At 42.2% G+C, this 21,168-nt stretch overlaps 1 protein-coding gene across 1 annotated transcript; it reads left to right on the top strand.

Moving 5' to 3' along the window:
• The first annotated feature begins 7,505 nt into the window (after nt 1-7,505).
• Nucleotides 7,506-20,905, top strand: LOC129586392 (protein unc-13 homolog A-like). Its single transcript, XM_055479611.1, is given in 25 exon segments — nt 7,506-7,638; nt 8,159-8,606; nt 8,909-9,049; nt 9,279-9,552; nt 9,758-10,103; nt 13,410-13,450; nt 13,579-13,672; nt 14,064-14,129; nt 14,204-14,432; nt 14,596-14,877; nt 15,689-15,804; nt 15,911-16,074; nt 16,154-16,304; nt 16,569-16,637; nt 16,762-16,851; nt 16,980-17,254; nt 17,321-17,406; nt 17,660-17,786; nt 17,839-17,935; nt 18,000-18,143; nt 18,515-19,045; nt 19,293-19,707; nt 19,785-19,941; nt 20,249-20,295; nt 20,298-20,905. Coding segments are annotated over 25 exon segments (4,845 nt in total). The 5' UTR covers nt 7,506-7,509; the 3' UTR covers nt 20,624-20,905.
• Nucleotides 20,906-21,168: the final 263 nt, after the last annotated feature.

The following is a 21,168-nucleotide window of genomic DNA, read 5'->3' as shown; positions in this document are numbered from 1 at the left end:
CTATCGAGAGTTCCTCTACCACAAGGCTGCAGTTGACGCCTTTTATATTATATAATGGTACCGTAGACAGCAATTTAATCCATAAAAAATTACCAGAATTGTGGTTTACCTGCTTGAGCAATTTCCTGTTAACATCCACTCCGGGAAGACCATGTTGTCCATTTTAACCCAGTGGCTGAGAAGCGTACACCCATGAGATTCTGACTTCGATGTCGCTGGACGCTTGTCACCAAGTCCTACCGTGTAAGGATTGTCGCCGAAAAAAACTAAATCATTGTCTTGAGTCATCTTTAAGGTTGATTTCGCAAAATTGTGAATAAACTTTCTGCAGTCCGCTCTTTCGGATATCTGGCCTGCTGGAAGCGATCCGCTCCGAAGGAGTAGAACCATGTAGACGCAAATAAGCCGGAACAATCGGTGAGGCAAACTCCGCAGCATCACGCAACTGCATGGATTGCTGCTAGGAAAACCCTTGGTGTGGCCAGATAGTACAAAATCATACTGATTAAGGAAACAAACAAAATCAAGGTAGGCCGTTCTAAAGTAAAATACCCTTCTGCTGGCTGACTGTTAGAATGGAGAAAACACGAAAGTCAAGCTCATCAAAATAACATCAACAAGTGCCGTGATTAAGGGTCCAAGGATGCCCCAAGTTTCAACAAAGTGAAACAATCCATATCTTCAGTTTTTGGCTTTGCCTACAGTGGATCCCTATAGCAGAGGTCCAGTGATCAACAAAGGGGGTAGAAGTTTAGAACAGGGCCTCGATATGAACTAAAAGTTTGCATTCGTATGCGTCCGTATAGGCGGTATAGCTGTCCCAAATCCGCCCACGTCCACTCGTCGTCCAGACACCATAAATGCCGTAAGCGCGTACGCTCCGTTTCCTATGTGTTTCGTTTCCATTTTAATTTTGTTATGGCATCAGTAATGCAGACCGCTTAGGACATAGAAAAGAAAAAGATACGGTACGAAAAGCATTGCAATTATGCACACAAGTGCGGCGGAAGTGTCTGTACAGTCGATTGTAACGATAAACGATCGTATAAACTATTGTAACCTGATACGATTTTGTAGTAAGTTCTAATAATTAGTTATGGCTACTTCTAACACGCCATAAATTTCAATCTACATACGAGTGCGCTTGCGATATTCAGGTAGCTTTCCGATTTGGCATAATCTTAAAGGCGTTAACGCCTTTAATTGGTTAACGTTAACCTTTGAATGGAATATTAAACTTCATAATTATGGCAGTATCAATTTGACTAACATACTGCCTACTATATCTGAACTTTAAAGCGCTTAAAACCACGAAAACATTGTTTTGGAAAGGTGTAATTAAACTGTCATTTTTGCTAAGTACGTATTTATTATCGGTCCCAAACTAGCAGCATAACGAAATTGAGGAAGCAACACGACAGACTGCCATGCAAGCTGCCAACCGGCATTACAAAAGAAATGAGTGTTCCAATTCTAAATATGTATAGAGCGTCATGCAAATGCTGATACGCACAATAGGAACTGGAATTTCAATGAGCTGCGAGATCCTATCTGTAAAGGAATTTGCTTGACAGCGTTGTCGTACTTGGCCATGGATCAATACCGAGCCGGGATTGAAATTATCCCGTATTTGTGACGCAGACATCCATCCGTGTACACTGTTGTCCCTCCGCTGACACAGCCAGCTGGTGACGTATGAGCTCACGCATACGCCGCCTGTGTTGGCTTTGATAAGAATTTGTATGCAGCACTTGGGAGACAGGGAAGAGACCGCTGCGTCCCTGCAGAACGGCAAACATAATCGAGCAATACGCTGGTGCGCGTTGTGCAGCGCCAGCGACATAGTAGTCAGCGCATGTACCGGACCTGATCCCATTTTATATCTACGTGTGATGTAATGATTTGCATTTCCTCTTCCAAGCCCATGCATATCTTCCACCGCTGTGCATTTGGATACACTTTTATTAACTCGGCACCAGCCATTTGTGAAAACACTCCATGTAATTTACCTTGTGTGCCGTCTACGGAAATTTAATTCACTTTACAGAATGGAACCATGCGGAAAATCATGTTGCACGGTTAAGGGAAACATTAGCAATCCATAACGGCGAAATCAACGGCAGCGACTGTTCCTGTGTCCTCTACGATTGCCGATTACACCGCTAACGAAGTTGTGATAATTTTTTATTCTGCGCACCGGGTTGCTGTACCACCGTCACGGATATACGCAATTCCCTGAAAATGTTTGAATACTTTTCATCTGGAAGAATGGCAGTATCTGGATAATTGATCCAGACTGTTAGTCAGTGTGTGCCGATTATACCGCAAATATGATTTGGAGCTAAAATATGTCCTTATTGTGTGTGACTGGTGAGTGATTGTAGGATTTAAGCTGCAGTGTCTCAAATAATCATCAGCGAATAAGTTTCGGAACCCAGGAAACTGTCTGATCGGTACAGTGAAATCGATTATCAAGAACCTTAAAGTGGAGACCAATACATTGACAAGTACTGCTGAAATCCATTTATTGTGAGCAAGCTCTCTGAGAAGTGCATCTGCAATCGGGGGGAGCATGCCATAGCTGATCACACGCTGCTGCATGTAGCAGTCAGTCAGTTGGCCACCGATATATCCAGAATAATTAACTTTCTGGAGCGAGTAGGTGCTGTCAGTTGGAGTGTATTTTGTCTGTTTTACTCTGCTATCAGATTCTCAGCAGGCCCATTTCGAACGATAGCCGCGTGCGAAAAGCGTCCGTAGCGAGATTCCCATAGTGGTTCGGAACAGTTTTTCTCCGAGTTTACGCCGAGGACAAATAGAGGAAGTACAAATTATACGGACTGACACGCAAAGGTCGAGTGAAGTCCACCTGAAATGGATGTGGCGGGACGGGAAATAATAGGCAATAATTGTTAACCGACCGGTTATCCAAGTCTTTCGCACGAATGATCATGATCATCGTTGTTTTTGTTAATCACATATTACAGTGATTAATATTCTAATATAGTGTGGTATAACTGACGCATTTAAAACGCCTGGAGGTTTTCTAGTTTGAGGTCATTAATTGTTCAACAGATGACGCTTCTTATGCCTATGATTTTCGGCCACCACACACGGCAAAATAATCTAAGCTAAACCTTTGTTATAAGCCACCTTCTAACTGGTAAAGTGACGTATACAGATGTATATTGTTACACCACAATCATGTATAATATCGTATCGTCAGAATAAGTACAGAAGCCTCAAAATTGGCGAAATCGAGCGTATTTAAATTGCAGTTCCATTATGCGCAAGTACTTGTGGTTTAATTAATATTAACCGTTCGTACGCGAGAATTACTTTTATCTTCATTATTTATTTCGCGGTTTACTGGTACTCTGTCGCGAAGACGGCACATTTGCGCACGCGCATATTGTCCCTATAGTGGACCCTCATCTCGTATTGTATTTTGCAATGTAAAACTAAAAGTGAAATGTTACAGTGGAGCGTAACGAATCTCAAATTTTCGGTAACCATGTGCAGCATATATTGTTCAGTTATAGCATTTTTCATACTATACTGTCATACCAATCATTACTTAATTGCGCGTTTCTTTTATTCCAGTAAAAAGAGGCAGACTCAACGGACCTCCAGGTAATTAAAGAAGGAGGATGATTGATAAATCTAGCAAACGAAAACTGCTTTAAGATACTTGCATTGGTATGTCGCAAATGTTTTCAGATCGCTTCAACAGTTACGTTACCGTAAAGCTCGAAAATGTGAAGAGCACGACAAATCCTGTGAAAGGATCACAACCATGCTGGGAACAAGAATTTATCTTGTAAGTATGATCCACTTATTTTACCTTTTGTAATTATTTATTGAATGCACAGTGCAGTTAGATATACTTGAAGCTTTAATCGTCTGATCTTAGCTACTGCGACAGAACGATCTATTCGTTAAATGGCATTGAAGTGCTCCACTGACGCCTTTGTACCGACGTTAATATACAAATGTCCGTTTTATGCGAAAATACAACTTTAAGACATATCTGATGAATTTTACAAAACTGCAGTAGTATTGTTTACGCAGCACGATGACAAGATCTTTTCAAAAAAAAGAGTGCTTTGATATCAATGCTGTTGCTTACGTTTGCCGGTGTGCTACAATGTTCAGTAATTTTTGCGCCAATTCAACCTAATAAATTTCGTAAGTTTGATACAATGTATTTGTACCCTGCTTGAAAAGCTGTATTCCGAGCTACGAAATAAGCTATCGCTGTTTATTGTCCTGTTGATGGTCTTGAAAAGGTAACTCTTTTCTAAGGGAATAACTTCCCAGTCCTTTGGACAGTCCAGTTCGTTCTGTTCCTGTCTAATCCTTTTCGTAAAAAATTATGTGGCAAGAAAATGTTCTGCGGAATTAGGCAGTGAATTTTAATTTGCAGTAACCCTTTATCGGAATGCAAATCCGGTGCGTGCATTTCAGCACCACAAGTTAGCAGTGTGAACTTATAAAATTTTGCCGTTGCAATCAGAACCGTGGTGTGGTACTGTTTGAAGTGTTAAAAAATGTAAGCAGTCGAATCGAATTGGTATTGAATCGCCACAAATTTTGCTATTGAATAATCAGCATTAACGAAGGTTTTTATGCCCATTATTTTAAAGGGCACTTTACCTGCCGACTATCGTGGTATTAATAGACTAACGATAACTTGCAAGCCTGCCTAAATTACCAACGGGTACTGCAGCATTACTTTACTTGTTAAATCAAATAAAATTTCAGCCAACGCCGAAAAGAGCTTAATAGCGTTAGTTGCAAATTGCAACTCGTAATTATGATCGGTGATACTTAATAACTTGGAATATTTAGAATTCTCCATGAAGCAGTGGTTACAGGAAAATGCCCTGTAATTGCGAGAAGTGGTTAGTGTTTTAATTGTTTACTAGCCGCGATTTCTTATTGCGTATATTAATTCACCGGGCGATTTTTTGTTAAGGATACGCGATGTATGAGTCTGACTATTAACACTGAAACAGAAATCGAAGGTTACTTGACTTTTGCGATTTCCCAATAATTATTACGGGTAGATAATCGATTCAAATACTTAATTTTTGGAACTGTATCGGGTAACTAAAATGCAGTCTGTACATGTGCATGACACATTATTTTGTCATGCGTTTCTTTGTTTACAGCACCAGTACAGTAGTAACACTAGCAGGGAAGATACAATATGCGGACTACAGTATTGTATTGTACTTCGTATATTATGTGTTACCTACTATACAATGTTGTCACAGTGCTATGTGGATATCATATTGGTACCAGTATCTGTATAATCTTGCCCACACCGGTATACTGTATCCCATTTATGTTTTAATTGTGTCTGCAGTCCGGAAAAACTCTAGTGTGGCTATGGACATCTTGAAAAATTTATAATCCCCGTCGTAGATTTACTACAATAGTCAATTTGAAAGCTTCGTGCTGCAGATTTTGCATAGTTTTCTACAGGAAGTTTTCAAAGATCCTTTTAGAACACAGACAGTCTGTTTTTAAATATTTGAGCAATGGCTAAGCCGCTTCTTCATCCCTGATGGTTTAGCTACCTGTTTTGTGTAACAGCAAAATTTTACGTGTAAAATTATGGTCAAATAAATGTACCGGTACATGTTCCATTTATTTGTGTCGAAGATGACTATTTTTATGATAAAATAATGACTATTTATTAAAAATTGAAAGTTTCCGTCCTTCGAATCCACTTGATTCTGGATGCTTTGTAAAGGAATAGAAATTTGGAACGTGACTAGAATAATGCAACTTTCCAGTGTTTGCTAAGCTTGCTCTTTTTTGCGCGGGCCTGCGTTTTATTTCCTTAACAGCGTATGCGGGGCATTTCATGTTACGTTTTACAGAACTGTTACAAATCCTGGATCCGACATTCCTTAAAACTGACACTATGAACATTTTCATACTTCCGATATTTGTACACAGTATTGTACTCCGCAGTGTATAATAGAGGATAGTTGGCGTATGACGGTTCCAGAACCATTACAGCTCTTCGTAAGCCGATTGCAAAGTCAGTTATAATTATTAGTTTAGTATTATGTTGTCTTTATGGTTTCGGAACGTTTCGGTGCAAGTATTGTACATTAGCTTTCGGTAGCATCTTTTCTAACAATAAGGTAGGTTCTAATGAAGCTGTGAAATTTTCGTTGCACTCGTATGAATACATGTATGTTGTCGTACTTTGGCGGTATTAAATGTGTTGTGATTGTGTTTCAACAGCTGCAACTAATATCGCCCAGTCTTTATTGCCGCCTGTATAGGATACAATACATGTAGCGCATGAAGTAAAGGTTATCGGAACAAATCCGTACATTTACCGCCTCTTGGATTCGTACCATAAAATTTGATGTTGCTTACAATTTGAAATTGTGGTGCTGAATTTAAGTCTCATGGGTATCATATTTTAAAGGCGAGTGAAACTTTAATGTTTTAAATGTTTATTCGAAATTGCTCTACTCCCACATTAATATGATTTTAAGATTTTTAAAGTCAAGCTGTTGTATACTTAACACATATCACGATTCACGTAGACGACCATCTTGTAATTTATATCGTAGTATTTTGCACTTGTGCAGTCGTACGTACGTTACGTATACATATCGGCAGTCATAAGGAAATAAGGCTCAGCTTGAGCGGTGTTTGAAAAAATTATTATGGTTCAGGTTCTGCTGTCCTTTTTTAAATTAATACTGTTGACTTTATTGATAGCGAAACCAACCGCCTCGACACCGGAGTGGTATTCGAGTTATGGAACAAGGGAATGCTCTGGGACAAACTGATTGGAACATTTTGGCTACCGTTGTTAAATATTCCTCATTCTAATGCGGAAGGCCCAGGCAAATGGATATTTCTTGATGCCGAATTTAATTTACGGAATGGAGAAGTTGTTGGTACCCACATTCCTACAGGTCACAGCCTCAACATCGACGCTCGCTTTGAGCTACCAGGAGGTATGCGCCGGAATTTATTGTACTTGCCTTTTTCTCGTGTTGAGATGTTGCTGCTTGTTGACACAGAAATCATTATGCATTATAAAGAATGCTGGAATATTTTTTATATAAAATTAATTGTAATTTTTTTTGTAATTTTGGTATTCCCCACGTGCTCACCGTACTTTTTAACTTTCGCAATCCACTATAAAATTTGTGGTTGTGAAAATAGTCTTATGTATCTCCAATAGTATTAAATTTTGCCGGGCCGATGCGTTTGATTAAGTGTGGTAGCGGATTCTTTCTGCAAGAACAAATTATTATATTTGTGACACCACTTCGTTTTAGTGTTACCTCTCACATTATTAAGGCAGTTGATTGCAAAAACTGTCTTTTTATTATCAATATTGCCATTTTCACCTCATATTTATCGGTTTTTAAAATTTATTTTGAACAAATTATCAGTTTAAAAAACTTATAAGTGCATGGCATATTTCTCGCTGAAAAATTGATGGTTTGACAGATCTTCAAGAAAATGAAGCCGCTGAACTGCAGAAAAAATTATCGGTGCTCAATTCCATTATGGACCAAGAACTGGCTACTCTGCATAAACAGCAACAGCACACGCAACGCCGGAGAGCATCGTATAACGTTATGCAAAATGGTAAGCCGCTGTAAATTGGTAGGAATATATTCGAGTCGAAATTCGAAATCGAAACGAAATCGAAACGAAACTTATTATGAATAAAATATATCATTTATTGGGTAAAAATTTGCACTAACCCTATGCAAGGTATCGGTGTACTCTTCGTTAGGTAAACTGCTGCGTGACCTGCGGCGATTAACGGAATATCAGTGAGACCGTTAGAAAGAATTAACTATAGTCTGTTGTGCAATTTTGAGTTAATAATTTAATAATGTGGTCTATACCCTGCAGTTGGGATAGCGGACCTACAGTTGGCCTGAAGCAGATTGCAAAGGGAATGATCGTTAGCTTTCCAACAGTAATGAGATCTGATTCATTAAGCATTGTAATTACTGACACAATGGCCGGACTGGCTCCCTATAGCGACATCCATTCGTTTCGCATCGCTGTTTAGTAAAATGTGATGGTTGCAAAAAGAAACCCAAGTCGTTCAAGAAATACGTAATGTAAGTGCGCTCATGACCATGATGTTTATTAGGCGTGTCCGAGGATTCGGATTACACCAGCGATGTCAACTACCCCGTGCAGCACCCCACCATCGCCTACCCAGCACAAATGCAGCACCAGTATTCGCCTTCCGTTCGCCGGCAGGATCGACCCCCTATGCAGAAGCAACGCTCAACCCTTTCGCCTTATTATGCCTCCATGGATAAGTCCGAAGCCAGCTTCGAGCTGCCAACGGAAGAGGGAAGCTTCGAAGTTCCCTATTCGCAGCAGTCGCAACATCGCGACATTCGGCCGCGTGACCCCTACGACGAACCGGAGCGCATTCCGCGGAGCAACAGTAACGCTTCGGAGCCCCTGTATTATAACAGCCGCCCGTCGCGAGACAGGTTGGTCAGCTCAAGCAATCGTCCGGCCAGGGAAAGTCCCAGTCAACCGCATCTTTCTTCTGTCTCCAGACTCAGGGCGAACTATGCGCGCAGGTATTGCACTGCAGTGTCTGAACTTTCAAAACTACATAGTGCATACGTAGCTGTTCAATTTGCAAGTTGGTTATTTAGTACATAAAAAATTCTGTTGCCCATGAGCTGGTGGACAAGGCTTTCGCTGCATGTTGCGAGTTTTCGAAATGAAATGCTTTATCGTTTTTCCTTCGAAATCTGACAAAATAAGGTCAGTTTTCTTTCTCTGAGATAAGCCTTCTATCAATGATAATTATGGAAATCATCTGGCGCAGTCTTTTGTGGCAGTGCAGTTGACGGTATAATTTTTCTTATTTTTACAGCAGAAGCCCCTCGCCGGATCCGGAACATTACCGATATCAAAATTCCGTCGATTACAGTGAATCGGCTTCCAATCGGGATTTCCGCACCGATGTCTATGGTGGATCCGTTGATTATCCTCTTGAGAATGGTGATTTCGACAGGTAAACCGAAAACATTACAACTTTTTGTGGAGAAAATAGCGTGTGTGTAGTGTGTACTACGTGATCAGACGAGTTGCTGAAACTGTCATTTTGCACACTGGTGTTCAATCAGTTGTGCCTACTACTGATACAATTATTCACGAAAAACCAGAAAGCACCTGAACAAGAAACCATTGACTATATCGTAGAAAACTTCTTACTGTTAATTTACATGGATACAATCATACAGGCACGACCATCATGAGCCTTCGGGTGACCGGTATTACGACGATTACAGCCCAGGAATGGAAGGATCGTTTCAGGACTACGAAGACGATAAACAACTACCACACCGCTACGATGAGCATGAGCAAGGTCACCTCGATGTTCTGGAAGATCACCGTCAAGACACTGTCTCGACAGGCCCTTCGTACCAGAGCTCCGGTGGAGAAAGATGACAAGAGACCAACAGCTCAGAGAATGGACACTGTTGAAACAAATTACTCTCAAGACCTGGATGCAGTGTACGTAGTGCTGTTGTATGCCGAAACTGATACGAGAATGCATGGGCAGCTTGATGTTATGGCGAATGTTACCCCTTTAGTAAAACAATTTGTCGGTATCTCAGAGTAGAGAATTTAAAAATGGATTTAAGAAAGCACCGCATTTTTCAACGTACTTACAGATGTATGTTATTCGTAAATGTACTGAACTAAGACCATGTATCAGGGACCAATGGAGTAAAGAGGGTAACCTCTCGGTTAGCCCTGGCCCCGAACAGCAGTATTTGGAAGAGATGGACCATTTTGATCAGAGCTTACCTGCTGATAATAGACAAGCTATTCTTCCGGTACAAAGCAAACCTGCCGCACAAGATATTCCGGAAAACAAAAAAGTTCCGCCGCTATCTCCACCGGCTATGATCGAAGAACAGCCAGTAATTACCGTATCAGAGGTCATCCAAGACGCACCTCTGCCACCACGCATTACCCGCGAACCTTCGCAAGAACAGAGGCTGGCCACAAAGCACAGGTGGCTCCTGGCTTATAACAAAGTTTGTGCTGAGTTGAATAAGGTAAGTTGTAATCTATTTGAACTGTAAATATATCGCGATGCAGCCGTGCGGTACTGAAGACGATAGGAAACATAATGACAGTAACAACACCGGTTAACTGCTGTAGAGCATGCTCAAAAGTATCAGTACGCATCACAAGCTGTGTTTGCTGTGTATAAGTGCTGATTAAATTGTAAAATGTATTGCTAATTACTCTTACATATTTCGTTGGTAGTTCATTATCAATAATTGTAGAGGGGAAATTTGATTACTGGGATGAGCAGTATTTAACTGACAGTTTTGTCGACTCTATACGGTGCACTTTTGCAAACTGACTGGGCATGAACATAGTTCAAGTAAAATAAGAATGCCTGTAAAATTTTACAATGGTAATTTGAACTCCACGGTTCTGTGATTATTATTACACTAACGCTAGACTTGATTAAAAATTTAAAATGTCAGTAAAATGTAACAGTGTCGTATTTAAAATGGCTTAGTTCAAATGCCATACGGACAAAATATCAGAATGATCTCGAGTAAAGTATCTACAATTTTGCATAAAACATCCTTATTTAAGATAAACCACAAGAGGTTCCGGATAAGATAATGAATCAAGCCGGACGTAACCGTAATTCTTTTTTTTAATTTCCGGGGATGGTTCAGTCATTCTGTCCTACGAAGCGTGTGTATGCTATATCATTCTGGTAAATCACACCTTTATCATGACCTTTTGGTGCTACATCGTAATAACAATTTCTTCGAGGAACAGTTGCAGGAATAGATCATGAGCATACTATCCTCCCAGTAAATGTAGTTATCAAGACGAGTCTGCGACATACCAGTGGTGCTTTATAATCAGTCATTTGCAATTTGTAAAGACGTAATGAGAAGTTGTCTTCATTTATCAAGTATTAAGGTCATACAGGTACGCGCTTGATGTTTGCATCCCAATCATGATTAATGCGCATTAATGTAAGTTTAGTTCACTCAATGCCTTGAACAACTGTAGGATGTAATTGTAGGTGGATAAAGCTACAATACGGTTATACATACGTATAGTAGGGTAGTGCATGGTGTCGTGTTATGTTTATCGCCTTCAGTGTTTGTTATTTTCATTCCATTATCGATCAGCGGAAGGGGATGTATTTAACAAATGGAGAATTTCAATTGTGGCATAAAATGCCGCGATGGCTGTTTGGGATATCAATACAAGTAACACTGAAGAAAGACTGCAGACTGTGACGATCACGTACATACATTGCTTTTTTATGCCGGGATGTGTTAGTAGTCAGCATTTCACAAGGAACACATCCCGTGGTATCCTGCCTGCATAGTCTCGTGTTAAATAGCCCTTCCTCTTCACATTCAGCATCCTTGTTGGCGGGAATAAGAGCGGTTTCATGGTTTGCTCTTCCATTAGCCAAGGCCGCATACACCGGGTGTTGTGTATGGAAAACGTTCCATATATAAGCTACAGCTAGGCGGCTGCACTGCATTTTCGGTACTCGGTGATGTAGATGATGGGAAGAAACAGGATAATTTGTGCTTCGTACACACACGTGGCGGGTACCGCGTATCCTTCCTAGTGGACGCCTTCTGGCGTTGCGCCTGTAAATTTATGGAGCATACTACTGGGATGATTGTACAGTCTGTGTATGTGCGGGCGCATGTTCCGCTTGCGTATACTACAGCGGCTTGATGAAGTAGCGGCTCTTATAGAATTGATTTGGACTTGGAAGCTTGTTTTATGTTAACCCAATGATGTGGGAGTTCATGAGTTGTGGAGTGCGCCTTCAGTGGCTGGTCTGTTAAATTGTCTGAACGAGCCATTTGAACTATGTTGTGTGTGTGGCGCGTCAGCGTGCAGCCAGGCTTACTTGATCACTTAGTTGTTAAATGGAATTTGACTTATTAGGTGATATGTGAACATTTACTGCTTGTCTCCAAAATTTTCCCTTCCTCCATGTTGCCGACAGGAATCGACAAACCCATCTCAATTCGTGTTCGACACTGTCGAATTATCTTGTCACATAAAATTAGCTCCTGTTTGGCACCTTCGGCGACTTAAGTATAATCAGAAGAAGCAGGCAGTTGGGGTCACGTTCTGTTGTCCAGAATCGTCCCGGTATTTGTGAAGTCGAAAATGCCAATGGGAAATCAACATATTTTTGTTGTGATAAATGGTCGCATGAACGGTGCTCGATCCGCATTCAGGTGTGAGGATTTTCGTGCCGCTAGCGGCATATGAAACTGATTCGGCATATTATTTATTTGTGATTGCAATACACCGCGTTTGTCTGGCAGCGAGATAGTCGAGGAAACATGATATATCTGTACGACGATTGAATGGTGTGAATTGATACAACAATGCCGCAGAAGGTTCTGCTGCGGTTAGAATGCGACTGCGTCGAAGCCTGCGCGTAGACTGTCAACCGCAATGGAGACACCACGTCGTCGTGGTGTCCGGCGGTCACTCCAAGACCAACAGGAGGATAAATACTCTCCTCCATCATCGCCCACGCTAGCCACGTTCCGTGCTGACTTTTTGGCGTTTTCGTCAATCATACGGAATGTAGCCAATTTGCTAACACCGAAACCGACCCGAAAACACGCACCGTCCTCGCATGCAGTGCAGCAGCCGATATTTCCTGCGCATCGCATTAAGCACTCCACCAGCCTGTGTAGCGTGCATCCCATCACGAAACAATCATCCAAATTTCATCGCTGCCGAAAACTGTGCGGCTGTGCGAGGAATGCGTATAAAAAACGAAAACATCGTCGGCACTCCGTTACCGGGGATGCCAATGTGTTCCACGAGGTTGTTTGGAATAATGAGCTCATTCGGACCAAAACAAAATACAATAAGTTTAGAAGTCGAGTGCAGAAGCTCAAGTTGGGGGTATGTATACTGTATGACAGTGGTAGCGCGTACAATGACCGTCTTGCAGGAGTTGTTTATTTCCTGTTAAGGTATTAATAGTTGATAGATCACATTTTTATAAAGAGCGCCTTGCAAAAAGTTCGATTTTTTTTGGTTGATGCAATTGATTATCTGTATCTTGGTAATCAGATTAGCAGGTGTGCTTTTATTGAATATGTGTGAGTGTATTGTTAGCTGTGGCATTCCGATGGAATCTCTTGTATCAGTTGTATGACACCGCAGTACCTGTACACAGCGAGCTGTCAGTGCGACGCTAAAAGATACTGTACAAACACAGTACGACGAACCGGGACAATTTAAATCACTTTTTCTGGGGATTTAATTGCTAGAGTCTGAATCCAGTTGCGTGGCGCTTTAAGTCTCAGCGTGCGGTATGTGTATTGCAGAACAACTTCGGACCAAATGACACCAGAAAGATGAACGGAGGGTACGTGTGGCTGTGAGCTGGCTGGCTTGCACAATATGCAGGCAGACGAGGATATTATTGCCGTTTGGCACTGTTGGGATGCTACAGCGGCGTCGTAATTAAGTTGATTACATACCTGTGCCTTGCAGGCTTCTTCCGGATTACAATCCCTTTTACAGCGGCATTGATTCCATGCCGGACATTCGTCCGCGCCGGAAATCAATCCCGCTTGTCAGTGAGCTGGTAAGTGTCGGGATGATGCACTTGAAATTTGTACCGAATGTGGCACCTGGTCTGTCTTGCTTCGTCCCTCCGTATATTTGTGCATAACTGTATAGTGTATACCATTGTAACAGTATAATATTGTCTACATAATATTGTATAATAATATGTGTACAACATATATGACGCGTTTTTTCCTTGAATCACCTCAACTCTCTCACACCTGCAATGTGCACTAACACCGCTTCCTTCTCTGCTTCTGCCTTGCATGATGACAGGTTTTGAAGGTACGTAGTCAATTATCTAATCGACAGCTACACATTTTCTGTGTTTAATGTGTGGGATTATTTTCGTCCTCTCATCTTATGCATTTTTCACCCAATCACGCGCAATTCTCCTTGTCGGCTTGCAGACGATGGCCGCGCAGAAGCGGAACGTTAATTTGGGCCCGATGGGTCCGGCTAACGACGAGGAACTCGTACGTAACTAATGTGACCCGACTAGCTAATTTATCCGTGTGACTGAGCATTGCGCCTGCCTGCTTAAATATAGAAACAGCACGTTTACAAGAAGGCCCTACAAGCGCTGATCTATCCCATATCTTCCACCACTCCGCACAGTTTCCATCCCTGGACGGCCACATCGCCGACGTACTGCTACGAATGCGAGGGCCTGCTGTGGGGGTTGGCGCGGCAGGGTGTGCGGTGTTCCGAGTGCGGTGTGAAATGTCACGAGAAGTGCAAGGATTTGCTCAATGCCGATTGTCTGCAGCGTATGTGCTGTGCCCGCTGTTGAAACAAAAATTTGTCCGCACAGTTGCACATCTGACTGTATCGGTATTTGCTCAAGGCCTTATTGGGAAGGATAAAACCGGAATGAGTGATCCCTATGTGACGGTGCAAGTGGGTAAAGTGAAGAAACGAACCAAGACCGTCTCACAAGAGCTCAATCCGCAATGGAACGAAAAGTTTTATTTGTAAGATTATTGGTGGGAGTGCTTCCCATCGGTGATTCGCCACCGGAAGCTGGTAAACATAATTTTTCCCTTCGAAATAGTGAATGCCACAATTCCTCGGATCGCATCAAAGTGCGGGTGTGGGATGAAGATAATGATCTCAAATCTAAACTGCGTCAACGGCTCACACGGGAATCGGATGATTTTCTTGGTCAAACTATCATTGAAGTGCGAACGTTAAGTGGCGAGATGGATGTATGGTATAACCTGGGTATGTACGGCAGTTAAACATCGCTTGTGGTTAGATATTCCGTGGTGAATGCCTGGCGTGAGGAGGGGCAGATAATACGTAAAGCACATTGTGGGAGGCGGATAACGCAAAATATTTGTATCGTATTTCTTTCTTCCCTAATTGATACAAAGTGATTTTTCGATAGAGCATACTTGATTTAGGCAATTAGATAGCGATCGAGCTTTTGATATCAAGCGTTAAGAACACTTTTACGTCAGTGACCGGTATCGCTTCCTAGTAAGTTAACGACGAAGTCAGGGAAATGTCCTTGTTCCTGCTGAGTGTAGTTAGCTCCACAGGTATCGCAAAATTCAAGCGCTAAGCAGGGCACGTTGTGTACAGACAGAGTATGAGCAAACAGAAATCCCATTCCGGAAAACAAGTTGAAACAATGCAAAAATGCAATATAACGTTCGTTATAGCGCGGTAGTTCCTATTTATTCATGGCCGACTGCGTCTGCTGCTTGCCGATTCATTGGTCTTAATCGGCTCCCAGTGGATTAAGCTTATAGCGTAATCCGTACTGTCAAATGAGTTCTCTTTCTACGAGAAAAATTTTCCTGTCGATAACCGTAAATGAAAATGCCAACAGTGGATATAGTTTTACGGCTCTTACCGCTTATTGATCCAAAGTGGAACCCAACTGTGTATGTATGTTACGCTTCCGACAAAGTATTACGTTTATGCGTAATTGCCTGTTCCACAACACTTACAGTCTTATGTTCAGGGGTACTTAACAGGCACGCTTTAATGGATGTTTTTGTTGGCTGACGTGTTACATGCATTGTAGAAAAACGTACGGATAAATCAGCTGTGTCTGGAGCCATCCGACTGCATATCAGCGTGGAGATCAAAGGCGAAGAAAAGGTCGCGCCTTACCACGTCCAGTATTCCTGTTTACACGAGGTATGCCGCTGTGACAGTGTCAACCACGAGCGCGCAGTCATTGATCATTCTGGCTGGCGCGTACATATGCGCCTATGTACCTAGCCCACTTTTCCCTCGTTTGCAGAACATCTTCAATTACCTTTGTGAGCAGCAACCTGGTAACGAGCCCCGGCTGCCGACAGCTAAGGGCGATGAAGCGTGGAAAGTTTATTTTGACGAAGCAGCACAGGAAATTGTTGATGAGTTTGCGATGCGATACGGCATTGAATCGATTTACCAGGCCATGACGTAAGGCTCTGACACTGCTGCTGCCCATTTGAATACGGTTAAGTAATAGACGTTCTTTTCTGTTGACATATCGATGCAGTCACTTTCAGTGCCTTTCCTGGCGATTTAACTGTCAAGGAGTCCCGGCTGTGATGAGTACACTTTTAGCCAATATCAACGCCTTCTACGCACATACCACAGCATCCTCCGCCGTATCGGCCAGCGATCGTTTTGCCGCGTCAAATTTCGGGGTACGGGATGACGGGCGTGTTTCTTATCTGTTCATACACGCAGCACGAGCATTCATGTTTCACATGTGTAACAACACACAACTTGACCTTCAAGCATCCATAAAGTTATATAACGCAGCTAAAATAATTTTCTGACGATTTCATCTTTACGCTCAACCTGTGTATATATGAAAAACCATTACAGTACTGCAGATTTTGATAGTATAATGAAGATATCTTTGCGTTTGCTATCAAACAGAAACGAAAGTCAGATCTAATTTGCAGAAAGAAAAATTTGTGAAGCTTTTGGATGGACTACATACGTCGCTTCGTTTGGAACTACAGATGTATAGGGTAATTATATAATATTTGTTAGTTTTGCTATTATGCATTCCCGGATGTCTTCAGTTTGATATTTAAGTTGCACAATATAACAGGCTATTCTTATACCAAATTATCGCAACTTTGATTTCTGCAGAACAACTTTTTGGCGTCCACACCGGCGCGACTCCAGGACTTAAAATCCACAGTCGACCTGTTGACCAGCATCACTTTCTTCAGAATGAAAGTAGGATTAATCGCCTAGCGCCTTCTTTTAATAATTTATTTGTTTATTTTTATCCGTTAAAGTTGTTTTCTAACTTCAGCATCCGTGAGCAAGGTATTTAGTAATTTATGTTTTCCTTGTTTACCCAGGTGCAAGAAGTTCCGAGTCCGCCGCGCGCCGCCACTGTTGTAAAGGAATGCGCGAAACATTGCCTCCTTAACACGTACAAGATGCTGTTTGACAACTGCAATTTAGTTTATCAGAAAGAGTATCAGCCCGATGGGACAGCTGGTGCCAGCGCAGAAGTGCCGGCTGAACATGAAGGTCCTACTTTGACAAGCTTAGCATTCTGGCACAACTTGATTGCAATTATCGTATCGGTCATCGAAGAGGATCAGAAAAGCTACGCGCCCGTACTTAATCAGTTAGTCTGGCGTTTCATTTCCCTTGGGTTATCAACAGACCGGTAATGATTTGAACTGGAATTTAGGTTTCCCCAAGAATTCAATATTGGTCAGCTGAGTGCTGCGGCCATGTGGAATTTCTTTGCTCTTGACATGAAAAATGCACTTGAAGGTATAGTGCAGTTGCACTCCAGCTTACCCTTATTTCGCTAAGTTCTTTGATAGTTTTGACGTGATGGCATTTTGAGTATTATTTATAACTGCCAGACAGATGAATTATTTGTCGTTCCTTCCGCATAATTATATTTAGAACAAACATAAATTTAGAAAACAAATATAGAAGTAGAAGTGTAAATATGAAGTTTTTTTTTGTTTAAGAAAAACTGAATTCCATGCGCCGCGACACAATGTTGGTTTGTTTTTAGAGCATGCAGTACATCGACTTTGCAAAAGCGCGGAATATATGAATTTGCATTTCAAGATCAAATGGCTGTACAACAAATACGTTGGCGACGTTCCGCCTTACAAAGACAGTGTTCCTGAATACCCTCAGTACGATGAAGGTTTCGGGTTGTCGATCGTAGTATAAGATTATGTTTTGTAGATGGTTTGAACCTTTCGTGATGCAATGGCTTGGGGAAAACGAAGACCTTTCGATGGAGTATCTGCGTAGCGCTTATGAACGCGACAAGAGAGACTTGGTAACCGTTATGAGATACGAAATTGATATGATTAATGTGTTTTACGTTGTGTATCTGTTTTCAGTTCCAACTTAGCTCCGAGCATGCTAACTTCAGCAGTTCGGTAGTCGATGTTTTCACCCAACTCAACCAATGTTTCGACGTGATTAAGAAGCTGGAGTGCCCGGATCCGGAAATCGTTAAGCATTATATGGCGCGCTTTGCGAAGGTAAACAGAGTTTCATCATTGTGCGGATGTGGAAATTAGGCAGTATTTCTCGATCATAAACCTTGTTATCTCTACTAATATGCAAACAGGAACAGGAAATTTTTTTATTAGAGTTAAACTGCGTTCTTGTGAGGGAAGCAGCTGCATGCGTTCGCCGGGTTGCATTTGATTTTGAACTTTTGGGGCTTCTACTGCTCTTCACGATTTATCTGTGCTTCACTTTGTCATATCAGTATCCGAATTACTTGCTCCGCTAAAAAAACAAAATACTTTGGTTTTAATGCGGGCATTTCTTTAAACATTTTTTCAGTGTCATTTCGCGTTCGCCTGTTAAGCGCTCATCGTGTCAAATGTTGTGTTTTCTTTTTCAGACAATCAATAAAGAATTGCTTACGTATGGTGACATCGTCAAGAAAGAATTTCCTCAGTTCATCGGCAATGATCGAATGGCCTGCACGGTTATGAACAACATTCAGCAACTGCGCGTCTTGTTGGAAAAAATGTACGAAGCAATGGGTGGGGACAAACTGGATGCGGAAGCGAGCGATATCCTTAAGGAGTTGCAAAATAAACTCCATCTCGTCCTGGATGATTTGGGTGGTATTTTCGCGCGCGGTCTGGAGCCTCGTGTGGCTAAGAGCGTTCAGGAATTATCCAAGCAGCTTGCCTCGGTTAAAGGGGATAAACAACAGGCATCAGGTGCCAGTTCACGAGTGACCGTGCAACAGGAAGCCGATGTCATCCTGCATCCTCTCTTGGAAGTCGTTGATAGCAGTCTGGGACAGTTCTTTGAAATGTGTGATAAGACCGTTTTGAAACGCTTGATGAAGGAGCTATGGAAGTTAACTATGCAAGGACTTGAAAAAATTGTAGTGTTACCACCATTAAGCGATTTCAAAAGTGTAAGTGACCAAAAATTACTTATGCAGCAACGTACATACAATGCAATGTGTAGCAATTGTATCGTTTTCATAGCGGTATAGTGCAGCTGCGGTTAGAAAGGTTTCGCTTAGACTTCTTCTTGGAAAAGATACATGTACTCGTACAGTATATTGTAAAATATATAATTGCGGAAATTGTTGATTTAATTTGTAATGGGAAAACGCTCAGGGGATCTGTACATGTTATGAATGATTTTATTGGGATTAGATCCTGCCTACAGCGAAAGTGGAAGACATGTCGCGGATGATTCTTAATCACGTGGCTACCAGCAAAGGCATTAATTTACCTGGAGTAGTTGAGCAGCTGTCTAAAGAAATGGAAAAGTCCCTGTCGCCGCGACAATGTGCCGTAGTCGATATTGCTTTGGATAAGATCAAAGATTTCTTCTACGCCGGTGGTCAAGGTTTAAAGCGGAGTTTCATGGAGAAGAGTCCCGAATTACAGTCGCTGCGATATGCTTTGTCCTTATACACGCAGACCACCGACAGTTTGATCAAGACCTTTATCAAGACCCAAACAACCCAGGATGCCCCCTGCCAAGAAGAAAACTTTGGGGAAGTCAATATCCAGGTCGATCTGTTTACGCATCCTGGTACCGGCGAACACAAAGTCACCGTCAAAGGTCTGCTTTTTTATTTCTAATTACACTGCTGTCATTTAATATTGCAAGCTAATTATTGATGGTTGCGTATTCTGCAGTGATATGCGCAAATGATCTCAAATGGCCGTCCACCGGTTTCCGACCGTTTGTTGAAGTGTGCATTGTGGGTCCGCATTTGGCCGATAAGAAGCGTAAATTCGCTACGAAATCGAAAACCAACACATGGGCGCCGAAATTTGCGGAGAGTTTCATTTTGTACGTAGCGCATGTTTATTAGAAAAATGCAGAGCCGTAGATGGTTGATTTGTCTAGATTTAAGCGTTTACCATTATCTGACAATGCAGTTAACATTTAGGGCTATAATAATTATTAATAGGTATGTGCAGCTAATTTTTATTTCGGGCGTATAGCAGTAGTAAGGCCTACGAATAAGCAAATGGTAGATCTCGCTTTTTGCCTCGAGTAGCTCATTTACATTGACACTCTGGTAGGTTTTCTATTTTTCGGTACATTCGATCACTTCCAGTCTTCTCCCAGAAGGTGCATGGTTTCTTTGCTTTAGTGTTCTGGGTAACGAAGATGAGCCGGACGCGTATGAACTGCACATCTCCGTAAAGATTACTGTTTCGCCCGTGACGACCGCTTAGTGGGCATGGCCGTGCTGCAGCTGAAAGACATCGTGGACAAAGGCAGCTGTACTTGCTGGTGTCCGTTGGCAAAACGCCTGCAGCTGAACGACACCGGCTGGACCATCTTGCGCATCCTGGCGCAGCGCAACAACGACGAAGTGGCCCGGGAGTTCGTTAAACTGAAGTCGGACACCCGCCAGGAAGCGGATGGCCCCGCGGGGCCCGGCCAGAATGCCCCGGCGCCCCAGGATGCCCAGGCGGCGCCGTCCAAGCCCAATCCGCAGCAGAAACCATCCGGCAAGAAATGAACGAAGACGACCCGATGCACTGCGTTGATGATGCAGGTTTTAGAGCTTCCGGTTTAGATCGTATCTTTCAGTATCCGTTGGTGGGGCATTCCGCTCTTTGTAGTTTTTGATTGATGCACTGTTTCGAGTCTGTTTTTGTCGAGTTTGTCGTCAGAGACGGATTCCAACTGGTCCGGTTGATTCCTTTCCTCCAAAAGTTTCCTATTTTTTATTATGTGAACAAAACTGTATTGTACAGAGTTCTTTTATGTGCCTTGCGGATCAGATTGGTTCCTATGAAAGTTGAGAAATAAAATTTTAAAAAAATTCTCCTGCGATCGATACACCCCGGAATGCAGTACGCCAATTTTGTGCTGTTTGTTATCTTGCTATTATTGACTGATCAATGAAACAAAGCCAATTTTGGGGCCAGCATAGAATTTCCCAGATGGTTTATAGGCAGTGCCAGTGCTGGTAGAATTAATTGACAACCGCCGGAAGGGCACTTTGGGATGCGCGGCAAAGTCGATAGTCACAGAACAGGCTTTGCGCGAGATTGTCCGATT

The sequence above is a fragment of the Paramacrobiotus metropolitanus genome, unplaced genomic scaffold (genome assembly GCF_019649055.1).
Source record: "Paramacrobiotus metropolitanus isolate TYO unplaced genomic scaffold, Prichtersi_v1.0 Parri_scaffold0000020, whole genome shotgun sequence".
Taxonomy (NCBI): Eukaryota; Metazoa; Tardigrada; class Eutardigrada; order Parachela; family Macrobiotidae; genus Paramacrobiotus; species Paramacrobiotus metropolitanus.
The sequence above is the reverse complement of the archived record's forward strand: the minus strand, read 5'-3'. Positions and strand labels throughout refer to the sequence as shown.